General features: G+C 46.8%; 1 protein-coding gene across 2 annotated transcripts in view; it reads left to right on the forward strand.

Annotated features, from left to right (window-relative positions):
* Nucleotides 1-12540, forward strand: part of rhbdl1 (rhomboid, veinlet-like 1 (Drosophila)) — a 69808-nt gene that overhangs the window by 16683 nt on the left and 40585 nt on the right. For both annotated transcript variants that reach the window (XM_029247042.1, XM_029247043.1), the window contains exons 3-5: nt 9136-9360; nt 10846-10994; nt 12147-12259. In XM_029247042.1, the coding sequence (XP_029102875.1) occupies nt 9136-9360; nt 10846-10994; nt 12147-12259 (487 nt within the window). The remainder of the gene's footprint in view (nt 1-9135; nt 9361-10845; nt 10995-12146; nt 12260-12540) is intronic.

Raw genomic sequence — 12540 nt, forward strand, 5'->3', positions numbered from 1 at the left:
ATGCAGCCCCCAGACATTATTAGATTAATGTTGTGTATTTTTTCAAATCTGCAGCATACAGCCTTCGATTTGAGCTGGGATGTGCTTAAAGTGGAGAAAAACACAAAAAGGATTTATAAACTAGAACTGGCAACAGCGGCGGTACTGAAACAATTGTGGTTACATCTCAAGTTGACCTTCAACGCTTAGTGGCCTCAGCTGCCCTTGACAGGACCGGGGTCACATGACTCGTGCGCTTTGAATGAGGAGAACTCGAAATACTTGGCCACCGAATGCCATCGAGAGTTGGCATATTTAAAAGCATGGATGGACCAAGGGACAGTTTCGATATGGAAAAGGAATAAAGACAAAAATAAATCAGAGCTGCTCTTTGGCACGACCAGCATGGCATCCTGTGATAGCAGACGCTCTCAAGCCGCCCGCCTCCCCCCCCCCCCCCCCCCAACAGCTGCATAATCCAATTTAAGGAGGACAAAGGCTCCAAAAGATTCAAAGTGTGGAACTATCGGAACTTCCATCGCTTATCAGCACAGGACCTACAAGAAAGGTTTGCTTACTAAATGGAAAACTCGAAACGGGCTCATGCAGGGAGTCACAGAGCGGATAATATGAGGAAGTGCCAAACGAAAGAGCGCTCGCGAGCGGTTTGTGGGTTCGAATCCACTGGAATTTGCGTGTTCAGCCCGTGTTCGCAACCGCAATCCAAAAACGTGTATGGTGCAGCTGAAAGAGCGGCAGTTATCTTCGCTGCCTTTAGATCCTACAATTGCAGGTTTGAACCTCCCCTACTGCTGTAGTAACCTAGTACAACAAATTTACCCTGAATTACTGTAGTAAACACTACCCAGCTGAATGGGTAAATAATCATAGCTGACTTTGGAGAAAAGTGTCAGCTAAATGAGTACATGTAAATGGGAGAAGGTAACGGTAAGGCATTTCCGTCCCCTCCCTCACCATAAAAACCAGAAGGGAGTCAAACAGGACTGCAAGGCAGTTTCCCCCCCACCAACCGAAAACATTCCCATTTAACTGCAGCCTCTGTTGGTGTGGTAGGTGGCTTACTTCCAGGGCCCAGTAAGAGTGCTGTTCAAATGAAGAACAAGTACAAACCTTGCGTAGCACTCAAGCGCGAACACTTGCAAAGTGGAGTGTGTATAAACTCAACTGAACGCGATCACGGACCCGACACCTCGCCGCCGCTGTCATTGCAGGAAGGTTGAGGGCCCGTGCGCTGAAGAAGTGCAAGGCATGCAGAAACGCGAGGGACGCCGGCATCATCGGGGCTGGCTGACGCATTGCCTGGCTCTCCCGCTGCACGTGGCCTGGGGTTGTAATGATTTCATTGTCGCTTCTGCGGGTTCTGCTTTACCGGCCGAGGCAAGGCAGAAAAAAAGAAAAGAAAAAAAAAAAAAAACACAGCCGCCTTGTTAACGCTTCCAAAAGAGATCGTAGTGCCTCTCTGTCGTGGATACGGAGCCAGAAAACATGATTAATCCTGGGCCATGTTGGCTGGGCAGTATATTTACATGGCATGCAACATGTCAGCAATACATGTTGCTCACATCTCCCCTGCATTCATAATTTTGCCGATGCATCAATTGTATTCATTTACGCATTTATTTGCCGTTTCACACGACAGCTGTGCAGGTGTAGATGACTGTCCTTCTGCCATCAACATGGCTGCTCTTCTGCCCTTCCCTCATTTTAGGTGTATTCAGCACAGAGCACTTTGCTTGAGTGTCTGAGAACTGAAGTTTTAGACCTTTATAGTTAATACATGAACATGGGGTTCTATTTGTGTGCGTATGAGATGGAGTTTGTATATTGGCGGAATTTCGCCTTGAAAGAATTTCTGCTAAATGGCACAAAAATCTGGGCCAGCAGATAGCAGAAAGGTGGGGGAAGAGATCTGGATGTCTGTTCTTGCGCTAAAATGAATGTCAATGTACCTTTGAGAAGCAATGGGCTTCTGCGAGTGTGTTTGTGCGTGATGGGGGGTGATGGTCTGTGCATTTCCTTTATGGACTCCCCCTAAATTGACACGGATTAATCCTTGGAAGTGCACACCCTTGGAAACGTACTAACTCCTTTAGTCGTCCCCTCCGCGGCCTTCGGTGGCAGCACCGTGGACCCGGCCCCAGCCCGAGGGAACAAAGGGATTATGCAGAAACACTTTGCATGGAAGCGGAGCCAAGTCGTTCTATATTTACAGCGGCGTGCGCCGACTCCAGCTCGCGTTCCCGCTCCCGCCAGCTCAAGGCTGCGCCATCCGTCTCCCACACAGAACCAACCATATGCTCGTCTGTTAAAGAGGAGTGGATGAAAAATTACGAATCGCAGAGAGCTTTGCCCATTTTACACAGCAGCTTGGAGATGCTCAATGGAACGTGGACGCTCCTTGCAAAACCCAGCTCCATACTGTGAAAGAACAGCATGTGGTGGTCAAGTGAAAAGTAAGTGTTGTAGACTTGAGTGGAGAAGTGAAGATCCTGGTCTGTCAGGATGGGTGTCTCTCCATGGCAACAATTTCAATCTCCCTTCTCTTCCTCTGCCTCTTCTTCTGTGTCATGGTCATTATCTTCTGCATTTTCTTCAGGGATTGAAATCTGCATCCTGGTCATAGTCGCCGAAAGCTGGTTTGTTGTTTCACGCTCGGCACCACGGCGCGAAGGCGTACTGTGCCAGACACACAAAATGCTGCTTTAAGACTATTTATGTTTCTTACACCAGTTTGCCAACAGTGCTCAATCTGCTGTGCAGTTCTGTTCATGTTAAGTTTTTTTGCGTGGTGTTAATTATATTCTTATTTACTGTTTATCCTTATTGAAGTGTTCAGTCCATTTAAAAAAAGTTAATCTGAGAAGGTCATAAAATCCAGAAGACATAGTGGCACAGCGGGTATCACTGGTGTCTGAAGGCATGCGGGCTGTGGGTTTGAATCGAGCTCAGTCTTTGTGGCGTTTTCATGTTCTCCCCACATCTGCATAAGTTTCTTATGGGTTTTTTGATTTTTCTCCCGCAATCTAAAGACACATGTTTCAGGTTGTTCATGGTGTGTGTATGTTTTGGTGAAAGTGAGCGTGTGTGATTGCTTAGCGATGGACTGGCAAGAATGTACGCCGTCTCACACACTATGCTTCCAGGATACACTGCCTAACCCTGCATTGGACAAACTCTTGTTAGTCATGAATGGATTAAAAACAGAAAATATTTAAAAAAAACACAACTTTTAGATGAAGTTACAGAACATAGGGTGATCAGTCACATACTTGACAAGCACACACACAGTGGCCACAACCGTTTGTCCCGAGTGGGGTTGCGGCAAACTGGACCCTAATCCGGCAACACAGGGCATGGGGCTGCACCCCAGATGGGGCACCAATCTGCTGCAAGGCACCCCAAGCAGGACTCAAACCCCAGACCAACCACACAGCGGGCCCCAGCCAAACCCACTGTGCCACCGCCCCCACCTTATTTGACAAGCACACACACATCATCTAAAGCTGCTTGTCCCAAGCAGGGTCACGGCAAACAAGAGCCTAACCCAGCAACACAGGGCGTAGGGCTGGAGGGGGAGGGGACATACCCAGGACGGGACGCCGGTCCATCGCAAGGCACCCCAAGCAGGGCTCAAACCCCAGGCCTACTGGAGAGCAGGACCCGGTCAAACCCGCTGCGCCACTGCACCCCCCTTATTTCACAAGCAAATTTCTGTTATTATAGTTATTGTCAAGTTATATTGTTATAGTCAAATTCCTTCTATAAATACACTATGTGGATGACAAAAGTGCTTGTTTTCCAACTACAAAAATAAAAATGTGTTATACGTGATCCTTCAGTCAAACTTTGGAATGCCTGGGCATCTTTTGGATCCTCTTGGACGGGAGTAGGTGATCACACCTTTGAAGGACTGTAACCTTTTCACCCTTGTTGGTTTTTTTTGTATTTGAATGTGTTTGCAATTTCTCCTCGCACAGTTTCCCTCTTACGTTGCAGTAACACAGTGCTGCTGTGTCATTCGACAAAAAGAAAAAAAAAAAACATGAATACAAAACTGTGTTTGCTGTATCAGTCGAATATGTTCGTTACAGAGGTTTTCAGCACAATCCTCCTACCTGTGTCAGGCAAATCAGGGTACTTCTGTTAAATTTATTGAGAATAACCATGATGGCGATGGTCTCGTTAGTAGTTTCTCTGATTTAAATCCACTCACATGTATTGATTTCTATGCGACGATACGACGGTTGACTGTAATCTGAGCCCAGAACAGTCCATTTTTGGTTCATTTTCTCGCACTTTCACTCAGTCTTTACCGTGTACGTGAGCTCGCGGCGGGCCGTCGCGCGCTCGTCGCTCCCGCGCAGTGACACGAGTCCTGCGCCATGTTGTCCTGCGCTGGAGTGGAGGGGGATGTGTTCTGTAAAACTGCAGCGCTGGGAACACGCGTGTTCGTGCGCATAGCTACGTTCGGCACGGACGGGTCACCGAGTCGCTGCCCCACTCGGTCCTCGCAGGTGTCGTGAAGCTGCGACGCGCTCGACGCGCTCGGCGCGCTCACCACCACCACCCCGCGCGCCGACACACGTCCTCCATTGTGTGCCTCCGCTTTTATGTCCTCACTTCAAAGGGAATTAATGCGCACTTAGAGGCTCCGTTAGCGAGTGTCGGCTGTAAGGCGGAATGACAAGTGTGTCTAACCGTGTCTCTGAGGGATGATAAAGTGCGCAAATCCGCGGAAGGGAGACCGCGGCGGGAAGTCGGCAGGTGTTTAGGAGACAAACACCGATCAAAGTGGCGTCGAGGCGCGCGCTGCCCGCTGACGGGCGGCAGAGCGGCAACCCGGCCCGTACCTGTCCTGGCGCGAGCCCGCGGCGTCCTGTGCCGCGCGCGTCACCTCGCCTCGCCGGAAGCGCAGGGTCGCATCGAGGGGCGTCTCGGCTCCCCGCATTCGTGTGTCCCCCCCCCCTCCCCGCTTGACACATTTTGGACACATCTGTTGAAAAGAAGATAGATAGATAGATAGATAGATAGATAGATAGATAGATAGATAGAGTAGGGATACCTACCTCAACTCAACTTGAGTCTCAAGTAGTGAAAAACACAGTGTGCCCTGAGCTGGGGCAGCTGATATTGCAGCGGTTAGAACCTCTGCCTCTAGATCAGAGGTTGCCAGTTTGAATTTCATCATGTGCCGCTTGAGGAAAAATACTTGCCTTAAATTGCTCTAGTAAAATTACCCTGCTGTGTAAGTAGCTTAATATTGTAAGCTGCTTTGCAGAAAAGTGTCAGCTAAATGAATGAGTGTAAGCCCGTACTGTCAGTTTCATGCTGTCTCCTTCTCTTAAGTAAAGTGCCAAGTTATTGTCTCGTGGTCGGTATTTATAAATGTAAGGAAGTGTTTCCCTCAGATTCCTTCAAATGTTTGAGGCAGGTTAAGAAGGGGAGCATCGCGGCGGCACGGCAGGTAGCGCTGGTGCCTCGCGGTGCCTGGGCTCTTCGGTGCCAGGGTTGAATCCGGTTCAGACTGTGTGGAGGTTGCATGTTTCCTCCCACAGGCCAAAGACATCTTTCAGGTAAATCGGCGACTCTGAATCGCGCCCCCCCTCCCCCCCACTCGGCTTCGCTCCCCGTGCTTCTGGGGTAGGTTCTGGACTACCTGACCCAGACTTGGAAATGCGGTTAAGGAAAGGAAGTGAGTGGTTAAGAAGTGCATCTCTATCTACAGCTCTCTGGTGACAATGAGAGTGCAGCCGGTCCTCCCTGGGCAGCCAGGTCTGTGTGTGTGTGTTTGTGTGCACGCGCGCACACGCCATCTCTAAGGCCACACTGTACTGAGTCTGTACTGTATCACAGTTCAGTCCATTGTCAGTTACCACAGTCCTGTCTTCTGTTAAGGACCAAACAAGACTGGAATTTACTTTGGCTATCTCATTCCACCGGCTCAGGTCTTTTTTTTTATTATTATTACTATTATTAACAATAATAAAAAACAACAAAAATAATAATAATGAAATAACACATTAAAATAAGAAATAAATTAAATTAAAATAGAATGATTTAATAATTTATTAGCAATTTTCACTGTGCAGAGGTAGAATGTGGTTAAGGCTGTTAGACACAGGACCACCCCCACCCCCACCCCCACCCTAGGCTCTGTCTCCCGCTCCGTCTCTGACTTGCTGACTGTCTCTTTCTCTCGGGTTCTCAGTGTCTATCTCTCTCTCTCTCTCTCTCTCTCTCTCTCTCTCTCTCTCTCCCTCCCTCTCTCTCTCTCTCTCTGCATGTCGGTTCACCTAACACACATTTAGATTCCGCCCGCCGCCGCTCACTCGCCGGCTACAAAGGGCAGGCCTTCTCTGCTGAGTGACAGCGCATCACCGATGCAGACGAGGCGCCGTTCGCCGCTCCTGGTTATCGCTTTGCAGCAGCAGGCTCGGCTTCATTGTATTCTGCATCATCCTCTCTGTGTGTTTCTGCATTTTTCCCCTCTAAAACTCCGCTTGAAGTGACAGACGTTGTTTTATTCTTCAGAATATTTTTTTTCTTTTAAAAAGTGACAAAAGTTTTAGGAAAATTATTTTGAAGAATTATGGGGGAAATTTGTATGTTATTTACATAAAGTGCTGCTTGAAAGTATGTGAGCCCTATAGGAATTCTCATTATCCGTCTATAAAATATTAAAAAAAAAACTTTTGAAATCAAAGTGTTAAATCTTAAAATAAACTGATAAAATGAGTAAATGATTATGATTTACACCCCTGATTCTACTTACCTACCCAGTTTAACCAATGCAATTTGGCCTTCACTTATTTTTACCCCTGCACTACTTGTGTGTTTCTACTACACACATCATTTCCTTTATGCAACATATGGAATTGGTCATTACACACCTATTATGTCACATAAGAAACACTGATTCTCATTAAATAACCATTTTGTGGTAACAGTAAGGGACACAGGGGCTTCACATACTTTCAAGCAGTGCTGTACAGGTGGTGTGCAACATGTCCACCTTCCTTCTTTCTGAGTGAAGATGATGGGATGCGTGGGTCCAGGCAAAGTGGGTGAGGTCGCTGCTGATTCTTAGGGTCACTCTTAGGGTGACCAGCCCGTTTACTGCAGGTCCATTCAGCTTAAAAAGACTGTTCTCTCAGGGAAATTACTCTACTACCACTGTTAATGACAGTTAGGGTTACCTTTGTTTAGAATTCAACGCTGGAACACGGACAGGAAAACGCAAAACGTGTGTCCGTTACCAAACCTCCCTCCAGAAGTGGGAAGTATGTTTTTTTTTTTTTGGAAAATGTTATTTTATTCACGTTGCGAGAAGTCGTTCTCAGCAGTGGAGACAGACGTTTGCTGTCCACTTGGGTCCTGATGAAGTGTCAGCGTGACGTTGCTGAAATGCTGCGCGATAACAAAGGGCTGCTGTAGCCGGCTGCCTTTCGGACCCTGGAAACGGGGTAAGTACCCCGGTCTGTGAATTGCAGCACTGGACCAAGTGAGAAGAACACAGCGGAACATAACGGTCAAAAACCACTGCAGCTCACTGTCAACATCCCTCGTTTACAATCAGGCACAACTCTAGAATGTGGATGGAGATCTTTACTATTGACTTTCCGAGTCAAATAAAGACTAATCGCAGGACTGTTATCCAAATGTGTTTGACAAAAATTGTTTCACGAGGTGAAAATTGCTCTTAACGATTTCAGCATTCAGTGGCTCCGAAAAAAAAAAAGAAAAAAAAAAAAAAAACAGAGATCCTCGCTCGCCGAGCAGGTGTAAATAAACGCCGTCTCAGTTGGCTTTTTAAACTTTAGATTAAAATATGTTTTCTCATTTTATTCATTTATTCTAATCATCTAATTATTATAATGAGCTAATTAGATTCTGTCTAGAGAGGCAATCTGAAACACTCCGAAGTTACTGAGAAACATAGAAGCGGGTAGGGGGTGCACTGAAAAAGGAATGAATGGTTGTAAAAATTGCTGCTTGGGTGCTGTGCATGTTGGGATTGATTAAGGAGCGTTGTGTCTGAGCCAGGGTAATGAGGGATGGTGTTATATTAATCAATCTTGAGAAAGGTCAATGGTATTGTTGACGTATCAGCAATGCCAGGTGCAGGTGGTGCTCTCAGCACTGGCAGAGTAAACATGGCATCTCCTTGGCAACAACAAGATCCCCAGATACAACCTTTATTCAGCCACTACTCTGGCATTGTACTTGTTCATTTGCGTATCTTATAATATTTAATTAAAAAAAAAAAGGGTGGGAGGGTACCGGGATTTGTCCATCCTGTGTCTTATGCACCTACTCGAACGATGAACCTCGGTACAGCAAGTGGTAAGGAACGAACTGGCTTTGCTTGAGACTTTCATCTCTGCAGCTATGTCTCCTTCTCTTAATGTAATGCATCAATTGTACTTTTGCTGAGATGTACGTCGCTTTGGACAAAAGCGTCTGCTAAATGAATAAATGTAAATGTAAGATCCTTGTTGGCCGTCAAAGAACATGCAGGAGGCTGGCGTTCAAGCGTTTAGGCTCCTTCGGCTTCCGCAGCTGTTGGCAACGTCTTGTACGGAACGGCTCCGCGTCGACACCCTGCTCTTGAAGCCTAAAACTGCTACAAGATATTTTGGGAATTTGTTGAAAAGAGGAATTGTCTATGCCTGTCTAGGCTGATTGAAACAATCCCTAACACTCAGCTGTGGATTTGTCGAGGTAATGCTCTTATTCACTTTGCAGCCGGAGCTGCGAACGAGGGGACGCTTGCCGAACCAACCGCCGACCGCAGCGACGCTCGGTGCCTTAGTCATCTCTCAGGCTGACTGCTGTTTTGCTCCTTTGCTTCCCTTTACTCTCCGTCGTTTGTGCTGCTGTTGTGCTGTGTCAGATCTCAGAATCCGGCTCACCCCGAGAGTCCAGGCAGTTAGTGAGCATCGGCATGGATTAAAGACGTTTGTCTTGCGAAGAAAGCTGTTGTCCTCACATGTAATCAAGGACAACAGAGTACGTTTCTCTGGTGTTAGGCACAGATCAGCCCTAACTCTTCAAATCCCATAAACTCTGGTGCGCCATCTCCTCCACACTGCCTGCTTCTCACCACCCCCATCTCTGCTCTTTACTTCTGTCCAGATGAGCAGCAAGCGCACCAGCAGTTTCCGGCGGGCCATCGCCAACGGGCGCCGCACACTGCAGAGGGAGATCCTGCTGGATGAGACGGGCCTAGGTGTCTACAAGCGCTTTGTGCGCTACGTGGCCTACGAGATCCTGCCCTGCGAGACGGACCGCCGCTGGTACTTTCACCAGAACCGTCTGTGTCCGCCTCCCATCTTCATGGCCATCGTCACGGTTGTTCAGGTAAGGCGTCTAGGTTTGTCCCACAGGGGACGTAACGACGTCCACTCAGGTTACAAATGCATGACCTATTCTTGGCACCAGAAGCTGAAGTAGGTCATTTCCACTGGATCCATTTAAGTTCTATTAATTAATTTAAGGTCACTGTGTTCGGGATTCAAACACAATGGAGTGGAAACTGGGAGTTTTAAGCCATGTCATTTAACTAAAAATGACTATAGTCCTTGATAGAGGACCGTTACTGTACACTCTCAGGTTGAAATTGAAGACGTGGGTATGAATAAGATTTGAATAAACTATGTAAGCCTGTGAACCTCCCTTCCCCAAACCAAGCCCTCAACATGAAACCCCAGTAAGACTGATGAGGCTCTGGCTTTGCAGCACAGGACACTCAATCTGGCAGCAGTCGCTCTACTAAGTGACTGTGTGTGCCGGGTTCAGCCCTCAGGTGATGTACTCTAAATAATTTTCGCTATCGCTCTGCGGGTTCCTTTCTCCTTTGGTGTTCTCCAGCTGGAGCCAATCTGCAGGATTAGCCTGTCGTCCAGTCACCCGGACCCGGTCCCATCACAGTCTGCCGAAGACTGAGAAAATTGCATTCCCCTTGATCTCCTTCACTGTCCAACTTAGGGTACCATGGGAAGGGAAAATCAGTGTGAGAGCTGTGTTGCCTGGAGGCAGAAACCTCCACCAGTGATCTGCTGTCCTCAGCTAGTCCTAAGACCAAAAAAGGAACCTACAAGCGCAGAGCCCAAGGTGGCCACTCGAAGTGGAGATGACACAAGACTGCCTCCATTTGGTTCCATTCTTCTTCCCCGTTCCTACGTCCGTTTAGATTCCCACATAAGAATTTTACTTCTCCATTATGAGAAAGAACCAGCACAGCCAACCTATATAATATGTGAAATTCTTTTAAACAACTATTTTAAGCGCTTAAGACTGCTGCTTAAGTTTCTTGTTAAAAAATGAACAGAAGCATCCATTGGAGTAATAGGAAGAAACCCCAGGGCTTTGCTAACTATAATCCAAAGGCAGGGGGGGTGAGCTGGACGATGAAGATTAGTTTTATTATTCCTTAGAACTCTGATCACATTGGATGTGTTTTGTCACCTGATCATGCGACTTATATTTTGAGACTCTTGTGGTTTATCTGTTAGTAAAGCTATAATACTCTACATTTTACAGGGGAAATCTTTTTAGTGATTTTGCTTTGGTAAACCCATCTGAGGTATTCCTTTATGGCAAATTAAATGACTCATGTTTTGTGGGCCTTAGTGAACTTCATACAGGCCCTGCAAATAACTGCGCGTCTGTTAACAGCTTTCATGTTTTTTTTTTTATTTTTTATTATCTGTTATTACTAGTTTACTAGACCCTAATCCAAGACGAGAGTTCTTAGCAGATGTAATAGCTGTTATGTCTTCTGCTTTTCATTTATTCTTCTCTGAGTTGTGTACTTGTGCAACTTGAACAACTTGTGTTCCCTAGATCATCGTGTTCCTCTGTTATGGCGTAATGCTGAACAAGTGGGTGCTGCAGACCTACCAGCCTGACTTCATGAAGAGTCCTTTGGTGTATCACCCCGGGCACCGGGCGCAAGTGTGGCGCTTCTTCAGCTACATGTTTATGCATGTTGGGTAAGTGGTGACATGATGAGTAACGGCACACAAAAAGGCATTCACAGGAGACACGTTCATACATATGGCAGCCAGGAGGTCTCTAAAAAGAATCGTCACCACAGCAGGCCCATGTGTCTTTGTGAACCTCAGTTATTTCATATAGTGCCTTGTGCTCTTAGTAGGGTCTCCCTTGATGAACAGGTCTGAGGTTTTATATGGAAGACTGTTGCTACCGATGTTGAAGAAGCAAGACCGATGGGTGTGTACCAAATACAAGGGGATCACGCTTTTCAGAAGCTTATGGCACGGTACTGAAAGGGAGACTCCACCCAGTAGCTGTACCTTGGATTCAGAAAGAAGAATATGGAATATGGTTATGGAACATTGGACCAGCTCTTCTTCTTGGAACTTCTGTTTGAGTAGGCATGGAAATATGCTGATTCAGTCTACATGTGTGTTGTGGACTTAGAGAATCCATATGAAGGTGCCGTTTGATGTTTTTGTTGTTGGAGGTACAGTATGAGTATGGGGTACGGAGGCTTCTGATGAGTGCTATCCATTCCCTGTATCAGCACAGCGTCAAGTCAGAACTTTTCTATGTGACTCCACCAAGACTGTTTTGTCTTCATTCTGTGATCTTCAAGACTGTGATTTGCATAGCGTCCGATTGAGGAACGGTTTGCACCGGTGTTCCTGCCATTTTCAGATGATGTTGCCCTTTTGGCCTCATCCAGCTGTGACCTTTGACATGCACCTGAGCTGTTCACTGCCCAGTTTGATGTACCTGCTGTGATGATCAGCACCTCTAACTCTGAAGTGATGGTCCTCTCATGAAAATGTGTGGATTGCTCTCTCCAGGTAGGGGGGGAACAACTGGCCCAAGTGAAGGAGTTAAAATATATCAGGGTCTTTTCACAAGTATTGGAATAAAGGAACGGGTGATTGATCAGCAGTTCTGCGGGCACTGTACTGATCTGCGGTGATGAAGCAAGAGAAGAGTCTTTGGTCTAAGCTCTCAGTTTACCATAGAATGTACGTCTCCCTACCTATCATGAGCTTTGGGTAAAGACTGAAAGGATGAAATTTCAGACACACGGCCAGAGGATAATCTTGTCATGCAGAATTACAGGGTGATAGTCACCATGGTGTGGTTGTGCTCTTTTCTGACAGGCTGGAGCAGCTGGGCTTCAACGCACTGCTGCAGCTGATGATCGGCGTCCCCTTGGAGATGGTGCACGGCATCCTGCGGATCAGCCTGCTCTACATGGCTGGGGTGGTGGCTGGTGAGTAATGGGGCACTCTGTCACATCCATTAGGCTCTTCTTTCTGTGCTGCACGATCAGGCATCACAGGCGCTGTTTGTGTCTATGCTGTCTCTCTGCCATTATTGCCTGCATCGTGTGTATAACTTCCTGTAGTCATTCGCGGTACCTTCCAGCGGCAATATGCTTGATTTAACCTTCAAGTTAATTTGGAGGGGAAAAAAAATTAAATGAATTCCAGAGATATTATGTTAGAGATGCTGTAATACACGTTCATTTAAGAAGGGTATTTGCGTTTCGAA

The sequence above is a fragment of the Scleropages formosus genome, chromosome 20 (genome assembly GCF_900964775.1).
Source record: "Scleropages formosus chromosome 20, fSclFor1.1, whole genome shotgun sequence".
Classification (NCBI taxonomy): Eukaryota; Metazoa; Chordata; class Actinopteri; order Osteoglossiformes; family Osteoglossidae; genus Scleropages; species Scleropages formosus.